This window comes from Cuculus canorus, chromosome 4 (assembly GCF_017976375.1).
Source record: "Cuculus canorus isolate bCucCan1 chromosome 4, bCucCan1.pri, whole genome shotgun sequence".
In the NCBI taxonomy this organism is placed as follows: Eukaryota; Metazoa; Chordata; class Aves; order Cuculiformes; family Cuculidae; genus Cuculus; species Cuculus canorus.
In genome coordinates, this window is record NC_071404.1 from 77,732,775 (window position 1) to 77,752,249 (window position 19,475).

Genomic DNA, 19,475 nt, shown 5'->3' on the forward strand with positions numbered 1-19,475 from the left:
CTGCAAAGAGTGAGGTTTGCAAAGAGGGGTATGCAAGACAGCGTCTCCGGGGGGGGCTGCCCGAGGCAAGGCGGGCTCTCCCCAGTCCCTGTCCCGCCCCCCTCCCCGCGCAGAGCAGAGCTGCGACCGCCACCGCACGTCCCCGCGGACCGATCCTTCTCAGCCCCACCTCCTATCGCCTCATCCTTCAGCGATCCTTCCGCCGAGGCTAAAGAATCCCCTGCCACTTCCCCCTGTCACCGCGCCCCTCCTCTAGCCCCGCGGTTTCCCCGCCAGCCGCAGGAGAACCGCGTGCCCTCGGGGCGGCGGCGCTTGCGTGGCGAACGGGTCGGTGGGAGCCATCTTCGCCACCTCCCACGCCCCCCCCCCCCCGCGGAAGGCGGGGCGGCGGGCTGTGCTGCGGCTGCTGTGGTGCAGCCGTGCCGGCGCTACTTCCGCGCTGGCTCCTCCCCCCCTCCCCCGGGACGCGGTGGCCGCGGTGCTGCGCGCTCCCCCCCCTTCCCTTTCTTTTTTTTTGTTTTTTTTTTTGGTTTAATTTTTTTTAATTTCCTTTTATTTCGTTTCCCCCTCCCTTCCCTTCTTCCCCTCCCCATGGCGACGTGAGCCCCCGCAGCGGCCGCCGGCGGCGCCCCGGCGATGGGACCCCGCGGGAGGAGCCGCCCCGCCGTGAGGCGCTGATGGCAGCGGGGCAGGTGAGGGGGGGGGCTCTCCGTCCGTCTGTCTGTCCATCCGTCCGCCCGTCTGATCCCCCCTTCGCCCCGCTCGGGGTCCAGCTCTTGTCCCCGCTGGTTTGGGTGCAGAGGCGGGGATACCAGCAGGGTCTGGAATGAAAGAGGGGGAAGAATTTGTGGTTTGAGCTCAAGTAGGGTTGAGCTTCATCGAAAGAGTCTCATCTGAAGAGTCGTGGGTTTGAAAGCTGGGATGGCCCTCTGGTAGCATTGACTCGGCTTCTCCTCTTTGTAATACAAGAACGGGTTACTATATAAAAAGTGGTATGGGCTCATCTAAGCTAAAGTACGGTTTCTCCACTTTTTTTTTGTGGTACAAGAAGTAGTTTCTGTTAAAAAAAGTGCAATATTTTGATTTAAGGTACAGTAGAGTTCAGTTTCATGTAATTAAGTGTGTTTTTGAAAGCTAGGGTGTCCCTCTGACACTGTTGGTTCTGCTTCTCTTTGTGATACAAGAACGGGTTACTGTATAAAAAGTGGAATAGGTTCATCTAGGATAACGTACGCTTTCTCCACTTTTTTTTTTTAATAAAAGAAGTAGCTTTTATTAGAAAAATTCCGGTTTTTTGATTTAAGCCAGAGTTAAGTTTCATCTTAGTCGTGGGTTTGAAAGCTGGGATGTCCCTCTGATAGCATTGATAACAGTTCTGCTTCTCTTTTTTATGATACAAGTAGTTACCATTGCAAAAAGTGCAATATTTTGATTTAAGTTAAGTTTCGTCTAAAGAGTCATGATTTTGAAAGCTGGGATGTCCCTCTGATAGCATTGATTCGGCTTCTCCTCTTTGTGATACAAGAACGGGTTACTGTGACAAGAAGTGGAATACGTTCATCTAAGCTAAAGTACGATTTCTGCACTTTTTTTGTGGAACAAGAAGTAGTTTCTGTTAGAAAAATATTTTGATTTAAGCTAGAGTTAAGTTTCATATAAGGAATCGTGGTTTTGAAAGCTAGGATGTCCCTCTGATAGCACTGAATCTACTTCTCCACTTTGTGATACAAGAAGGGGTTACTATATAAAAAGCAGGGATATGTTGATCTAATTTAAAGTACAGTTTCTCGACTTTCTTTGTGATACTAGAAGCAGTTTCTGTTACAGAAAGCGGAATATTTTTTATTTGAGCTAAAGCAGAGGTGAGTTTCATGTAAGGAATCATGGTTTTGAAAGCTAGGATGTCCCCCAGATAGCATTTATAAAGCACTGTTGCTTCTCTGCTTTCTTGTGATACCAGAAATTACTGTGGAATAGTTTGATTTAGGCTGAAGTAGGTTAGTTTTCATCCAAGTAACCGTATTTCTTAAAGTTAGGCAGAACGTTCCTCTCATAATATTGATAACATACTTCTCTTTTTTGTGATACAGGTAGTTACTATTACAAAAAGTGCAATATTTTGATTTAAGCTAAAGTTTCATCTAAGTAATTGTGGGTTTGGAAGCTAGGATGTCCCTGTGATAGCATTGTTAACGTGCTGCTGCTTCCCCACTTTGTGATACAAGAAGGGAGTCATTGTCACAAGAAGTGGAATAGGATCATCTAAACTAAAGTAGTTTCTATTACAAAAAGTGGAATATTTTTTATGTGAGCTAGAGTTAAGTTTCACCTAAGTAAGTGTGGTTTGGGAAACTAGGATGTCCCTCTGATAGCATTGATAACACGCTGCTGCTTCTCAGCTTTTCTGTGATACCAGAAGTTACTGTGGAATATTTTGACTTAAGCTAAAGTGAAGTTTCATCAAAGGAATTGTATTTTTGAAAGGTGGAGATAATGTCCCTGTGATAGCGTTAATAACATGCTTCTACTTCTCCACTTTTTTGTGGTAGAAGTGGTGTTTACTTTTGCAAAAAGTGGAATATTTTGATCTAAGCTAAAGTAGAGTAGAATTTTCATCCAGCTGTATTCTCAGAAAGTTAGACAGTATCCCACTGATAGCACTAATAAGGTAATTCTGCTTCTCAACTTGTTTGTGATACAAGTGGTTACTATTACACACCGCAAAATATTTTTTATTTAAGCTAAGGTAGAGTTAAGTTTCGTCTAAGGAATTGCTCTCTACCTAAAAGGAGGTTGCAGAAAGGTGGGTGCTGGTCTCTTCTCCCCTATGATAGGGCAAGAGGGAATGGCGTCAAGCTGTGTCAGAGGAAATTTAGATTGGACACTAGGAAAAATTTCGTGACAGAAATGGTTATCAAATACTGGCAGAGGCTACCCAGGGAGGTGGTTGAGTCACCATCCCTGGAGGTGTTTAAAAGACAGGTAGATGAGGAGCTTGGGGACATGATTTAGTAGTAGACAGGTATGGTTGGAGTTGATGATCTCAAAGGTCTTTTGCAACATAATGATTCTATGATTTTTTTTTTTTTTTTTTGAAAGCTAGGCAAAACATCCCTCTAATAGCATGCTTTCTTTCAAACTGCATTTTCAGACTGTTCATTCTTTGGAGATGATCATAGAGTGGTTTGGATGCAAAAGGACCTTAAAGCCCATCCAGTTCCACCCCTGCCATGGACAGGGACACCTCCCACTGGATCGGGGGGCTCCAAGCACCACCCAGCCTGGCCTTAAACACCTCCAGGGATGGGGCAGCCTGGGCCAGGGCCTTACTACCCTAACAGGAAAAAAATTCTTCCCAATCTCTCATCTCAATCTCCCCTCTTTTAGTTTAAAAGTAGTGTGGTTTTGAAGCTCTGCTTTCTGGAGTGCATCTCATGTTCCCTGCAGGGGTGGCAGATGTGGCTGTCACCCCCAGCCCCCTGGGATACCGCCCAGCCAGGGCCAGCTGCTGCCTCTGCTCCGATTTAAATCTGGAGGATGTGTTCCTTTGTGCATGGGGAGCCCAGGTTTTGCAGGACAAGGCTGGGTAGGAGTTTGTCTCTCAAAAAGCAAATCACAGTAGCTTTTCCTTGTCTTGAGGGTTTTGTTTGTAAAATAGTTTGACTGGCTCTTAAAGCTGGGGGGACAACTCACTCTCAGCTGTGCCTGCACAGACCTTGGCATGGGATGCAGGAAGCTAATCTTTTGGCTTCTCCCCAGCAGGAATTGAACTTTCACATGGTGTATATATCTACCCCTAATTATCCTTCACCCTTATTTTAGAGCTTGTGTATAGTTTGATATGGCAGAACTCATCTTAGACCCTCCTTTTACTGTGTCCTATATTCTTGTAGAGTCCTGTGCTTTGTTTGCTCTGTGTGCTTATTTCAAAACACCAAGATTGCTTCTGTTGTTGCATCATAAGAGCCATACTTTATCACAACCCTCTTCACAAAACAACCTGCTCAGTGGACACCTGCTGGAGCTGGCCTTTCCTACTGTTTCCTGTTCCAGGTGTTGATCAGGGCTGGCAACAAGCAGGTCTGCATTTGTGCTCTGGCATTGCCATCAGCAGCTGTTCCTGGACAGCCATAGGTTTGCTGGGCTAAGGAGAGCAGCCTCAGCCACAAAGGGAGAGGAGATCCACTTGGCCCTGGCCACTACCTAGATCTCTGTCTGGGGCCAGTGGCATGGCTCATGCAGGTTGGCTGTGCAGCCTTCCCTTCTGGGCTCTCCTGCACAGCAGGTGGTAAAGGGGAGCTCAGGTTGTTTCAGGGAGCACTTTAGGGAAATAGTCATAGCTTAGTGGTCCACATCCCTACACCCTAGAGGACTTGGGATGACTTTGTCTGTGGGAGTGGACAAGTCAGATGTTGGGACTTGTTTTCTAGGGTAGTGCAGTATCCAGAGCTATCCATCTTGTATTAACACTTGGAGGCAATCAACATTTACTTTCTAGAATGCATTATTTCCCTATTTTCAGATTGTTACAGTAATATTTAGACATTTAATACCTTAAATAGACTTCAGTCCAAGAGATAGGCTGCTCAGTGCTACTACCTTTGCTTGTGTCATTGCCCTGAGTGGGCAGAGGTAGACCCAAGCATTCAGCTTTTTACAGCTTTGAGCATCTCCCCTGTATTTACTGTCTCTTAAGTTTTCCCTTTTTAACTCTGCTGTGCACACCTCCTTCTTAGGCTGCTTTGCACAGATGACAGAAATGAGAATGAGCAACATTCGTGTGGTGGAGTGTGCCTTCCCCAGGGCCTGTGTGAAGTGCTTTCATTCACACCTGAAGCAGTGCACTAGTTAACACTGTAATTAATCCTGACCTCTCTCACATGGCTTTTTGGGAACACCTATAGTCACAGGTTTAACCTTAGGGTTTTTAAGTGGCACTTTTTAGTAAAAAAGATTTGTTGCAGCTGTTACACTGATGTAAATTTAAATTGCCTGTCTAAACTGGGCAATAGAATGCATAGATACACAATCTGTGGTTTATTTCACACAGCTCCACAGCCTGCCAGAGAGAGATTTTAAAAAGACTGAGCAGGACCAGTGGCTTCAGGAAAACTAGGCATCATATTTTGACTGCCCAAGGCTAACCCTTTTTTGCACAAGCAGGGAGCAAAATGTCATCAACGGATAAAACATTTCTCTCCAGATAGAGTGCAAGTCCGTTGTGGGATATGAAGGTCCTCCGCTGAAAGATTAGAGGTTACCTGCTCAGGAACAAGTCATAGCTATTTTCCTTTGCTCCTATGACTTGCAGTGGGGCTACAGAAGGTACAAACACAAATACTTGCCACCGGAATGCTCTGATGAAGCAGCAGGGAATCCAGGCTGGCCATCGAGGGGTTGGATTTCAAGGAGGATTCTGGTTCACTGAGAAGAGAGAGATTTCTTTGAGAATTCAGCACAATAATTGTTATTTTCAAATGCCAGTAAAGCAAAGTCAGTCAGATGGAGGGAAAAATCTTGGGTGTCTCCCACCTCAGTATGAAGCAGATGTGGTCTGAAATGTTCCCTTCCTGTGTTTGACTGCAGATATTGTCAGCGCTGAATTAACCATAATGTGTATTTGCACTTGCTGTGCAATAAACTAATCTGAAAGCTCACTCAGGAATAACATGTTCCTGCAGATGCTCCATTTTACTCACCAGCCCAGACATCAAACATTTTCTTTACCAGGATGATGGGAGGTGCTGGATGAACCCATTTGCCAGAGGCTTTCATGCCTTTTTGCTGTATACAGTCAGATATTGTTTCTTGGCTGGCATAGCTCTTCACTGCCGCGGTCTGTTAGACAAGATCTTGACTCCCCAAAACTTCAACCTTTACCTTCCTAACAATTTTAGCTGTAAATCCTGGCATTTAACTGCTGCTGAAAAGCCTGCTTATTTTAGGGATGCAACTGCTGTAATAATGTGACCAACAGATACAGCTTCATCTTCCTTTATGACAGCACTGCAAATTGTCTCTGCATGGGCAGGAGCAATGGAGGACTCCACACAACACACTTTCTGGAAGCAGCAGATATGCTGTTCTCTCCTTAACAGCACCCCGACCTCCTACAGCTTACTTCCTCAGTTTGTTTTATTTTGGGCTGTGGACGGTTGTGTTTAGGTTCTCCAGAACTGGGGGTAGCAAGGCTGTTAGATTTGTACTGGTTGGGCAGGATGGAAGAGCCAGGACTGTGGCTGTGCCATCCTTGTTTTGCGGAGAATTGGAATGAGGTCCTTCTCTGTATTGTCTCAACAAGAGGCTAATTAGTCAGCACGCTTAAGCTCCTGGAGAATAATTAAGCTTTATGGCTGTGGGTTCCCTTTGGTTGATGAGAAAGAAGAGACAGTACCCTCAGAGCCTAAGAATGCTGCTCTGCAGCTACTGTGCTGTACCTCATAATTGATCTATTGTTTCAACAGCAGATAATTCCTCATTTCCTCATAATTATCTCTTTTTAGCTCCTCACACTGTATCCTGATATTAGCTGTAATCACTGATAATTTACCCTGAAGCCAATCAGAATCTGCAGAGCAAAATATTGGCCCTGGTGAGCATTTATGCTTTCAGATGAAATTCTCTTTTGTTGTTGTCAAGAGGAATCGAGCCATTGTAGTTACATGTTTTTGGGATGTGGGTGTTGAGCTGGGTATAAACTTGTTCGGTTTTGTTGCTGTTCATTTATGTTAATGACTGACTACTGCTGAAAGACAAAGAGAACTACCACCGAATGCTGTTACTGTGTCTTTGCCCATAGAGGCATTGCATTTAGTTGGTTTCAGGGGATTATATTAATCAAAAGGTGGTGCTTGGTGCTTTAGATTACCAATGCCTGTTGGCCCTTGCCTGTAGTGAGTTAGCTTTTATGAGCTTTAAAGCCTCTGGCCTTGTTTTATGAAATTACTGCTCACTCTTACTTTCTGAGTTTGATTTTTCTCAGAATGACTTCCTTTGAGTTACTGCTGATTTATACCAAGTTATATTGGCCATGGGAGAAGCAAATCATGCTCAGTGTGTGTTGCTTTTAGGAGACTGGCAGCAAGACATTACATAATGCCAGGTTTGGTTTGCCCTTTTTATTTTTTTAAGGTCTTCCTTTTCTGCTTTCCCAGCATTTGCTGCCTGAAGAACTGATGAGGTGCTCTGAGCATACAGCTGAGGCCTCACAGCTGCACTGCTTTGAGCCTGAAGCCCTTAAGTTAAGAGTGGCTGAGGCTGGAAGGGACCTCTGAGGGAGATCTTGTCCAGCCCCCCCCCGCTCAAGCAGTGCCACCTAAAAACAGTTGTCCTGTACCGCATCTGTATCTTATCAATATCTCCAAGAACAGAAACTCCACAGCCTCTCCAGGCAACCTCTTGCAGTGCTTTGTCACCCTCACAGTTCAAAGGTATTCCTCATGTTTGGAGGGGACCTCGTGTGGTTCAGTTTATGGTCCTTGCCTCTGATCCTGTCACTGGACACCCCTGAAAAGAGCCTATTTTTTTGTACCTTTCTTTCAGGTGTTTGTATTAGTAAGATCTACTCCCCCTCAAACCTTTTATTTCCAGGCTGAACACACATAGCTCTCTCAGCCTTTCTTCACACACGAGAGGTGCTCCAGTGCCTTCATCATGTAAGTAGTTCTTTGTTGGACACTCTCTGGTGGTGTCCTGGAGAGCCCTGAGCTGGACACAGCACTCAGTGCTAAGCAGAGGGGAAGGATCTCCTCCCTCCTAACACAGCCCAGGATACTGTTGTTTTAACCACAAGATCACATTGCTGCCTCACGGTCAACGTGATGCCCCCTAAGGCCTCCAGTGCCCTTTCTGCACAGCTGCTTTCCACCCAGACATCCCCCAGCACATAGTGGTGTCTGGAGTTCTTACTCCCCAGGGGCAGGACTTAGCACATACCCTTCATGAGGTTCCCATCAGCCCATTCCTCCAGCATGTCAAGGTCTGTCTGGATGGCAGCATGACCCTCTCGCAGTCCTCGTCACATGGTGTGCCCTGCAAACTTGCAGAGTGCGCTCTCCAGCCTGTCTTCCAGATCATGAATAAAGATTTAAACTGGACTGGGCCCATTATTGATCCCTGGGGCACACCACTAGTCATCACCTGCAACTAGACTTGTGCTAGCATCACCACCCTCTGGAGGGACACAGCCATGCAGCCAATTTTCGCAATCTACCTCACTGCTCATCCAGCCCCTGCTTTCAGTAGTGTGCCGAGATTTTCCCTGGCCTTCCTTTTATTACCTTTGTGCTTACCAGAGCCCCTCATCTTAGGCATCCCTTGCCAGACAATTCCAGGTAGAGATTTCAGGTCTCTCTAACATGAAGAGGGCTGTAGCCTTTCAGCTGCATACAAGTCATAGTGTTCATAAGCAGACATGCACTCAGAGAAGCTCCCCAACGTGCTTTTTTCATAGAAGGGATTTGAGAGGATTTGTCCGTAACAGTACCTCATAGGTGCATCCTTGCTTACATGCAAATGCTGGAAGTGACCCCACTGAAGCCTCATTTTTTGATGATTTTTTTGATCCCTTTCCACCATTTCAACCCAAGCCGTCTGCTCTTCAACCCGATCCATCACGCACAGGGCTCCTACTAACTGCACCCCTGCCCCATCATGCCTAGTTTAAAGCCCTCCTGATAAGGCCGGCCATCCTACCAGCAGGGGTAGTTTTGCCTGGCTTGGGGAGGTGAATCCCATCCCTCCTAAGGTGCTGCTGCATCCATCTCCATGCTCGTAGAACCCAAATTCTGTTACAAGCAGCAGTTACACAGCCAACTATTGACCTACACTGAGGTGAACATTGCCAGGGCCCCCAAGGCTTAGACTGCTAGCCCCAGATTGCCATAGTCACTTCACACTCTCCACATTGCAGCAAGGAATTGCTCATTACAGACAGCTATACCTTCTTCCTAGAGGTCATGCACAGTTTAAGGTTAGGTAGCCCATACGTTTTGCTTAATGGTACATCTAGCTCCTCCAATGAGTGTGGCGAGTCTGTTTTATAGCTCTAAGTTCTTAAGTCAGGCAGGAACTTACCTTTCAGTGCCAGAAGTCACCATCTTCCATGCTTCACCTTCTCCAGAGGTTTCACTTACCTTGATGGTGCAGTGTACACTGCCTGCTTCTCTGCTGCAGGTGGGACTGAGGCTCTTGAAGCTGCTGAATCCCAGAGGGGACCCTGTCTGTCTCCTATGAAACTTCTCTGATGCCACATAGGCTGCTCACTTCCTGTAACTCCTTAACTTGGCACCATAACTCCTCCAAGACAACATTCCTCCTGCAGCACAGAGAGCCATCTCTCCCAACCTCAGAACAAGGCCCTGGGTATTCTATGCAGCCCAGGGCTTGGAGAGTTTTAATCCATTATCTAAAGCTCTGCCTGCATCAAAACCTCTGTCCTAGCAGGAGCAGCTGCTCCCACATGCGCTCAAGGAACTGCCCTATGGTGTACAGCCACTACTGCCTTTGGCACTGCTCACCCTAGAGCAGAGCAAGCTGAGTCCTCCTTCACAAGAGCCTCTTACATGAGCTTCTGCATTAGCTGTCTGTGCCTTAGGCCTGGTTCTTATATAGGCTTTATCTCACTGGCTAATTGACTCTCCCTAATTAGCAGAAAGCTGCACCCCAAGTTGAAGGCAGCTGATCCAAGCTCGTTAGAAGCTGCTAGAAGCTCCATAGCCTGGTGGATCTCCTTACATTGTCCTCATCCAGCAACAGTAGCACCCTCGAATTTCTCAGAAGGTTCCCAGGTGTTCCCCAATGATCCTGATCATGAATAAAGAATTTAATAGGACTAGGCCCAATATTGACCCCTGAGGTACACCACTAACCACCACTTCCACCTAGCCCTGTGCCATGCATCCCCAGTGATCCTATCCCCAAAGAACCAGAAGGTCCCAAAACAGAACCCAGAGGCTGCTGCACAAACATTGGTTGGTTGCCTGTGGAAGCTGATGGTGTACAGACAATTCAGTACAGGTCTTGGGTGTTGCTTTCCTGGATTTACCCACCATTGCAGTTGGAAATAGCATAAAAATAATGTCATTTCATCAAACACCCGTTCTTAGTTGCTTTATACCTGTGTCGTGCTTCTGTTCCGAATGAGGAGGCAGCACCATTTTTACGACCACAAGTTGTCCCATGTGAGGTCTGTCTGCCCTTGATGTGATAGCCCAGTGCACACAATAAAGCCTTACATTCTTGATCTGGCAGCACCACTGTTTTGGAGCATTGAGATCTGTCCCCCAAACAGTTGCAGGGCCCATTCCTACTGCAATGTTAGCCTGAGTCCCTTGGCTGATTTTAATAGGGAGTTTACACCTTCAAGAAGCATCTTGCATGCATATCAGCAACCAGATGACGAACCCACAGTGTTGAAAGAGTGTAAAATGTAAGCATTTCTTTTGCAAGCGTTCATAAAACAGCATAGAGGGGTTTTGGTTTGTGATGGTTTTGGTTTTGCTTAATTTAAACCATGCAAGCAAACAGCCTCTACCAGTTAATAACTTTCCCTTTGATTTTTAGGTTCAAATAAACCAAAATCTTAAAGCAGAACTCATTAAAGTATATTGAGTTTCATCTCCTCTGCGCATCAAACACATACATTGTGCAGCTGGAGTTGGTCTCCCAGGGCTGGATTCCGAGATTACCTTTTATCCACAGTTACTTGGTGTGTTGCCACACACTGACTCAGAAGGGAAAGGAACTGGGATTGAAACAGCTTGTTTGCATCACTCCTGAGCTGTGGCACAGAAAATTTAAGCTGCTGCTGACCAAAGGCCTTTCTGGGCAAATGCTGAAGGAACTTGTCTTGGCAGTTGTTGAGACAAAAAGGAAATGCAAACCTCCTCTGGCATTTCCAACATGAGCCATTGGGAAAGGGGGGAAAGACAGGCATGGGTCTGGAAGCATGCCCAGCTCACCAGGAGGGAAGAATGGTTAAGTTGGTCAGTCAGAAATTCATCTTCTACCTTGTTTTTTAAAAGTCCCTACTTTGAAAAATATCATTTGAGCATCCCTTTGGTACCAAAGCCATGGCATTGTCATGAGGCTTGAGGAATGAAGTGAAGCAGAGATTTCTCAGGGCTGGTGTGCTTTATGGTCCCTATTTGCAGAAGAGAAGAGGCTGGGCACGAGGCACAGGTTTTACAAAGTGATGGCTGCTGTAAGGAGAGAAAGAATGGCTCCAGGTTGTACCACGCAGTCACCAGTGGCTTTGTGGCACGCTCCCTCCTGGTTAAAAAGCCCTCATCCAGGATTTTTTTCTGCCCTGAATGATTCCCTGTTACCGTGGTGATCTTTTTGCTACATTAGGGAATACCATGAATAACTGAAGATATTTATGTTTTCTAACACAGCGCTATACGAATCTAAAAGTGCCATGACCAATCCCATCAGAGCTTTCCTTTGGAAGAGAACAGAAAGAGAAGATGGTGGTGAGCAGAGTGCTCTGCTGCAGGCCAGGATGCAGCCCTCTCCAGAGGGCTTCTGCTCCTCCTCTGTACTTGCTGAATTGGGATTGTTGTGTTTCAAAACAGACTCAAAACCCTTGCTTCCCATCACAACATTGCTCCACATTCCGTTTTTAAACAGACTTAAAAGCACCTCTCTTCCCTCCCATCACAACATTGCCTCATGTTCTCTTTTTGCAGCTGCAGACTCGTGTTTAACTGGCAGCTTTCTTTAAAATGTTTGGAAAAAATCTTCAGCTTGGAAATTGGGCACTAAAATGAGGTCAGGCTTATTTGCACTCCCAGGAAGAATCTGGTTGGAGGAAAAGCAGTGGCGAGTGTGTGATGTACATGAGCGATGCTGCCAGAATATCTCACAGGCTTGCCTTTGTAGCAGGTTGTGGGAGTTAGCTCTGGTGAGTCATACAGCAAGGGCCATCTTCGTTCCCCAGCCCGAATAAAACCACCTCTTTCTGAATTTAGGTCTGTTGGCTACAACTCAAAGACGTTGCTTGTTAAAGGTGCAATATCACGTGCATACCTGTTTGATACTGATGCATTTCTCATGTGTATTAGTATTCATTCCATAGAAATCAGTTCATTGCTTCAAATGCTCTCTCTTATTTAGATGTTGAAGCTTGAAACCATATTCCCAAACATCTTTTTCCCACTCATATAACTTGAAAAAGATCATATATTGTCTCACAGCTCTGACAAACTATTCCCACTAACCAGGCTGCAACACTATTTAGATTCTACAACTCGATTCCAACCCTGTGTATCACCATCATGTCAGGTTGTGAAGTTGGAAGGTTGGGCATTGAATTCAAGTAGTGAGGCAAGTGGGAGAATCTATATTCTCTAAACCACAGAAATATTGTCCTCTTAGAACTCTTATGTGGCACAGAAATAATGTAAAATGTAGAAGTTGTTTATGCCTGTGGCTTTTTTCTTCTCAGATGGAAGCGACCTTGTAGGGATTTCCTCCTGTCTGGCATAAATTCCAGAGTGCTTTACTGACAGGGGGTGAGGGAAGAGTTAAGCTGAGAGAAAGCCCCAGATACTAAAATTAACAGCCATCCCACCCCCCACCCCCAGTTTTGAGATTTCTCATGACAACTTGCCTTAGATACACGCGTTTTGATCACTTGAAATCACAGATGGCTGGTGGAGCTGGGAGGAATCCAGTCTTCTTCCTCTCCTCCTTCTGCTTTGCCTTCTTCCCCACCCAGAAAAGTCTGGCTTCAGGTCATCTGTGAGGTTGTGTTATTGCTTGCTAAAACTGAAGCAGATTTGGCTGCTGGGCCCTGGAAATACTTGCAGGGTCTGCAGAAATGCCTGTGGTGGTTAAGCTGTGTTAGAATTACTCCTCTTGTCTGGAATGCCCACCTGGATTTATGCAGACAGTAAAGATGGCAGGTTTTAGGTTGTCTCTGTTCCTAGGAGACTTGTTAATTGTTTATGAAATGAACTGTATTTAAAGCAAAAACCCCAAACCAACCCATAGTGAAACCCAGAGCACTTTTTATTGTTGCCCTGAATGATTTCAGTGATCCTGTTTACAGTGCAGCTGTATTGGCACAGCTGAATTGAGACTGGAGACGGGGGGAAAAGCAGGAGCTGTATTAGGAGCTTGTTCTGCCACGGGACAATACATTCCTGTAACTGCATCCTTTGTCTGCAGGAGGCACTTCTGATTGTCAGGGCAAGTGATTACAAAGCCTGAATCAAAATGGTTTCTATTTGCATCCCCCACCCCAAAAAGTGTTTCTGGCTAGGGCTGTCTGCCCCAGTTACTGCAAACACGAAACTGCTTTTGAAAACCATAGCCTGCAGCATATAACAGCCTAAAGCTTCTCTAGGGAAGGTGAAAGTACCTCTCACAGGAAAGTCAGCTGTAAACTTGAATCAAAGTGAGAGATTTTTATGAGATGGGTTACATTTTATGGACCAAGTCAGGGTATTTTTAATAGGTAAGCAGGTGATTTTAGTGCCTCTCACAAATGAAAACCTCACATCAAAGCTTTGACTCCTTAATTTCACAGCAAGATTCAACCCGCAGCTTGTGACCTTGCTCAAAGGAGATGTCAGAATAAAGCCGATGTGTGGACTTGTCTCCCTTCTCCTTTACTGGCTTTCCAGCTGTTCTTTAAGAAGAGTCAGGGTAGCCGGTTGACCTTCCAGTGAAGATTAGGAAATTTTAAGAACTGTTTGAACAGTGGTTTAAAAGCTACTAAAGTGACGCCAGGAAAAAAAGCCCACCATCCTTGAGAGAAGTTTAATTTTAAATCAGGGAAACAGAAGCAGAAGGTGAGGGTGAGCTATTTTATGCTGGCTCTCAGAGCTTCAGCAGTTACTCCTGGGCTCGGTCACAGAAAAATGCATGCAGTTTTTTGGCTGGGGCAGATTTTTGTCGTTAGGGCAGGCTCAGCCCTCCTGTTGGTACTGCTGGTCTCTGCAGAGGTGCCTTCTACACCGTCAAGTATCTTTTCTGCTCATGAGAGCCTTGACATCGCCCTTCTGCAATGCTCAAGTTTTATCACCTTGACCTGAGCCCCTCTGTAGTCCTCATCATGCTTCTACACCCTGCGTTTTGGCCGTTCCATTACTCAGCTCCCTTGTTTTACCTGAAGCGTACATGTAGAGCGTGCTGGTGTTCTGCGTTTATCTGATGAAGAGCTATGTAAATTTAGATGCAAACTCGATTCAGCCCTCTGGGTGCTTGGCAAGTTGCCTGGCAAGTGCTGTTAGTGCTGGAAAAGTTTGCAGCACTGTTGCTTCAAGGGAAACTTTCAGTGCATCGTTCCTTTTCTTTTTTGCCTTATAAAGGTTATTGTGCCCTAGCCCTAATTGCATTACCTCTGTAGTGCAGAAAGGAAAGGTTATTTTTCCTTTGGCAACTCATGGGGAGTTGCCATCACTGCTCACTAAAAATGTCCCTTGCAGGGCCATTGGTATTTGAGGGTGCTCCAGGGATGTCCCTGAGCTCTGTGCTGGGGCCACTGACCGCCCAGGCAGTGCCTAAAAAGGGATCAGGGTAACTAAAAGATCTTCTCTGGGCCTGTGAAACCCATTTGTGTTTAAATATAGTGGGAATGTCAGTTACAACAGGAAAAAAGGTGCCAGAGGACACTCCCTGTGGCCTGAAATGGCTCCTGTTTTCCCCAGTGATTTGAGGGGTGGCCAATTACTTTCTCTTTCCTGCAAAACCAAGAGAGGACCATCAATATTTCATACTAGGAAACATGGCCGGGTTAAATATAGCTACTGCATTTTTTTTCCCCAACAAGCTTGTAGCAAAGACCTTGCTGTCTCCCAGCTCTCGGCTTTGGCCTTACTGCTGGTTTGGCCAAGCATTGGGTCTGGTTGTAACTTTGATGTTTTGTCCGTGTGTGTATTTCACCTTGTGCAGCACTGAGCGGTCACACACGCCTTTCACCGCTCTCTCCTCCAGGTTGGTCTGGGAGATGGCATTTGATAGCCTGTTGGATGTTACAGTTAGCATGACTGGGTACGTAGCAATGGGCGATCTGCAGGCTCAGTTAAATAATAGATTATTAACCCCTCCCCACCCATCTTAGCTCTGCACAAGCCTGGAGAAGCCCCTTTTATGGGGTCCTTGAGTTGTCAGGTAGGAAGGTTCCATTCCCCCATGCTGGGTCCCCAAGGTCAACCCCTGTCTGCTGGGTGTAGGGGACAAACTATTCCACCTGCACCTGACATTTGAACTGCCTTTTTTTCCAACCGTCATCACTGCTGTCACTTTCCAGTGCTCTGCACCTCCTTTGGAAACACTGATGGCTCTGGAAATGGTGGTGTGGATCTGGCCTTGGGAACCAGCCCAGGAAAGCCTTAGTGTCTGCTGGGAGGATAATGAGATGATAATGAAGCTCCCGAGGGAATGAGCTGTGGGGAGAGGTTGTGAATGTCCCTGTGTCTCCTTCAGCCCCACGGACAGTGGTACAAGTGTGGTCAGGATCATCCCAAGTTTTAAAAAAGACATGCAAATCTGAGGAAAGGCAATAAATAATCTGCGGTTCAAGCCACAGTTCTGTTTAGAGGAGTGTAGCTTCACTTCTTCCCAGGTAGAGCCCTCCCTGTTGTCAAGCGGGGAAATTTTAACAGGGATTCTCCAGCCCACAGTGATGCCTGGCCATCTGGGGCTGATGGGAAGTGGTTCTGATCCACACTGCAGAGCATTTGGAGCCGTTTCAGGATGGATGAGGGGTATTCCTTCCAGCCAGAAAGCCTATATATGGCCCCAGTCGCCTTGACCTTGTGTGCCAAGCCTGTACAGCCTCTCCTTTGTTCATGGAGAAGCATTTGTTTTATAAAAACCTGATATGAAAGGGGTTTCTGTTTGGGACAGAGAGGCTTGACATTTATTTTCTACTTAAAACCTGCCTGGCTAGAAGTGGAACTTGAGCAGGGTTTTCTACCTGGTGCAAGTTCTGTGCAAATTGTACCCGTTAAGAACTCCTGTGAACTGATGAGGAAAAATATTTGCTGTATGCTTTCTCTTAACTGGGTTAAAGCATTTGGAGTAATTGTTTAGAGCTGCTGTTATTTTTTATAATAAATCGATTGTTTTCACTTTGAATTTTTTTTTATTTTCACTGATTCCATGTGTTGCCTTATTTCCTTTAACTATAGCATAAACTGTTGTATTACCGAGTTGGTGTCTATAAACCAGGTTGATTAGCTTGACCAACATCCACCTGTGGCAGATTTCACAAGAGTTTATAGGTGGAATTGAAACTTTAAGTAACTTTCCCAAGGATTTACCCTTCAAGGCTAAATTGTTTTGCCTAAGTCATTTAATATTGCCAAGAAATTTGCGGCTCGAGTAATGTCCGGCAGTATGAGAACAATCTGAATAACCTTTTCACTCAAACTGTCTTCCCCATTTGAAAACAGGTGGTGGAATCTGTGTCTTTAAAAAAAGAAAACCCAAAACCTCTTGTCTCTGCTTTATTTTTTATTCCATATTTACAAGTTTCTTGACATGCTGTTACTGCTGAGAGGGGCTGTACTAGGGCCAGGAGAACCCTCTATTCTGTTTTGTGTATAGCAAGGCATTTGCCTTTGGATTGTGTGCTTTTGTACAATTGCTTCTGTAGGTGGAAATGTGTGTTTCTGAATCCTACAGGAATTTTCTACATCACTTACCCACTTGTCATCATTTCATGCTTTGCAAAGACTGTTACTGGGTTTGCTGCTTTTCCCCTCTTTTAAAACACATTTCCTATCTAAAATTAGAGATGTGCCTTAAAGTTTTGTGGATTTAACCTATTTTCAGAGGGGTTAGACCCGAGAGGAACTTTCCTGAGCCCCCTGGTACATTTGCACTGTGCATGGAACCGGTCACTACAAACCATACTGTGCAGAGAGGGAAAACATTGATGTTTCTGCCGGGCTTCAGCTGGTAAATCATTTAAATTCTGAAACAAGTGCTTCTCTGTTTTGCACAGAAGTTCCTCTTGCTGTGGAGAGTACGGGGTAAGGCTGGCACCGACCAGCCTCCAAGGCCAGGATTTCTTTCTTCTCTCTTTTCATAAAGCACCCCCACTTTTTAGTGCTGCTGCAGCGGGAGACGTTTTACCTTATCACCTACAGAATAGAGAAACTGAAAACCTCATGGCTCAGTATTTCACCAGGCTGTCTTTGATTTTGCAGGTAGCTGTATCCAGCTGGGTGGCAGGTGGATCCAAGGGTTACCATGAAGTTTTCAGGACCCCTGGAGAGCCAGAGGTTGTCTCTCCTTCTGGAGACGGCAATCTCTAGGGAAGCTCAAATGTGGAAAGCACATGTGCCGAAAATTCAGCCCAATCAGGTAATGTCTCTTGTTCACCTCATTCATCTTAGTAAAGGCATGAGACTATCCTTTGGTGTATTTGTGTGTGAAAACTGAAGCTGTTGCATGAGAAGTTGCCTCCAGTGTGAGTGCGACGGGGGAAATGAGCCTCTGAAGTGAGTGATGACGTTTTTATTTGCGGGACACACCTGCAGTCGGGGGTACAGAGCACACCCTACAGCATACAACATTACATCTCTGCTGTTGGTTGTGAAAGCACAGACATATATTGCCTTAATTAAATTAATTTTACAAATTGCATGGATAATTAGCACACATTTCTACTGGGCACAAAGTCTGCAACAGTTCTTAAAGGCAGCTTCATTTTCTTGGATGAAGTTCACTAATGAGAGCATTGAAATGCTGTTTCTTTCGTTATGAAGTGACGTCTTCTCACATGAACTGTTACCACTGGCTAGCTCAGGCCTCCTCCTGAACCAGCGTATTCACAGCAAAAGTCCAGCTATGCCACTTTTTTCCATTCTGAGCCAGATTCTTCCCTAGTATACTCCAGCCAAGCTCTGCTGGGTCAGCTGTAGCTGTGTCGCCCAAAGCCAGGCAAGGGTCCAACTCAGTGAGGCACTGTCTGCTTCAGGAAGAGCCCCACTGACTGTAGCAGGACTGTTTGTGGAGTAGGGGCAAGCTTGTGTCAAGGGACACAGAGCCAGGTGCTGGCCTGTTCCAGTGAGGAATGTTCTCACAGGACTGGGGGAAAATTCAGAGTGGAAGGGATGGCAGGGAGTCTGTAGTCTAAGCCCCTGCTCAGGCTTTGGAGGTTGGGCCAGGTTGCTCAAATCCAGTCTTGCTGTTCTTGATGCACATAAAATGTTCCCGCGAGGATATCAGTGTTTGTCAAAGTGAATCAGGGTATTGTTTTTTTTCTCTGGTAAACAAGAAATAGCTGCTGTTGTGTATTAGCCAATGTGTTTTTCAGGGGCTCAGTGTTAGTTTTGTTAACCCACATTTAGATTTCTAAGTAAGGACCTGGCAGTCCAAGGAGTTTGGTGTATCATAACTGTGGCTGTCTTTGGGCACACACAGCTTACAGCCCTGGTTTATGGTAAACCAGTCTGTCGTTCCATGCTGGCAGTATTCCTGAGGTTAGTGATTATAATGTAAGGAGATAAGATCACAGGGTCTCGGAGAGTGTAACCAAATGAGTATCTTGGGTAAAGATTTCACGGAGACAAGACACTTGTTTTTGCCTTGAAGCTGATTCTGGTGGCTCAGAACCCCTTCCTGCATTAGACAGCCTTCTTAGCAATCCCTCCCTCACAGAGCTGCATTGTTGCCCCTGGAAGACGTGGTTCCCCACCTATGCCACGTTCTGGTTGCCGCTGCAGCAGCAGGACTACCCAGCAGCAGGACTACCCTCAGCCCTGTCTGTGGTGGAGCAGAGATTGTACTGCTGCCAGGGACCTTGGGGTCTTCACATCGCTGCGGTTGAGGTTTGCAGCACCTCGCAAAGTGCTGTCCTTAGTGGAAAATACATGGAGAAATTAACGGGACTGTTGGGGCTCTGTGAAACTGTGGAGGCAGCTCTGTTGCCTGCTGTGAGAAATCAGAGTCGGATTGAGTCTGGGAAGAGCCTTATGGTGAGAGCTGGTATAAAGTTTGTGCTGGGTAGCAGAGCCTCAGGTCTGGCCTGGACAAATTCCAAGTTTGTTGTGATAGTGTGCGATGATGTGAGAATCTCTTCCCCGCTCCTCCTGTGCATCTCTGAGGTCTGTGCCCTCTGTGCCTTGTACCCAAGGGTTTCTACCCCTGGAATTGCCACCCCCAAAATGCTGCTGTCACCTTTCTCTTTACATTTCCCTATGTGTCAGTCAGACCATGACTTTATCAGCTAGAATGCCACACTATTACATGTTTTCTGGCAGTAAATAATCATTAAATTGGATTGCAGTCTCTGTGTATGTATGTGACGTGTGAAGGTCAGATTCAAAGGAGAACAGAAACAAGTCTGGCTGCTCTGGGGAAATCGGTGCAGCTGAAAATCCTCTCTCTGTAGTCACTATTTCCCTCTCTTCCTACCATTTGTGACACCTGACTCTCCAAACTGTCACGTGCTCCTCCCCTCTGTAATGATCACTCTGGCAGTGTTGCAGTCATGGACATTTGGTGTGAACTAT

General features: G+C 46.0%; 1 protein-coding gene across 2 annotated transcripts in view; it reads left to right on the forward strand.

The window, feature by feature from the left end:
- Nucleotides 1-452: 452 nt before the first annotated feature.
- CCNI (cyclin I) overlaps nucleotides 453-19,475 on the forward strand; it is a 31,167-nt gene continuing 12,144 nt past the window's right edge. The window contains exons 1-2 of one of the 2 annotated variants that reach the window (XM_054065748.1): nucleotides 453-692; nucleotides 17,166-17,322. In XM_054065748.1, the coding sequence (XP_053921723.1) occupies nucleotides 17,209-17,322 (114 nt within the window). In that variant the 5' untranslated portion in view covers nucleotides 453-692; nucleotides 17,166-17,208. Of the gene's footprint in view, nucleotides 693-17,165; nucleotides 17,323-19,475 lie in introns of those variants that run through there. The other variant, XM_009566141.2, reaches the window with a different exon arrangement.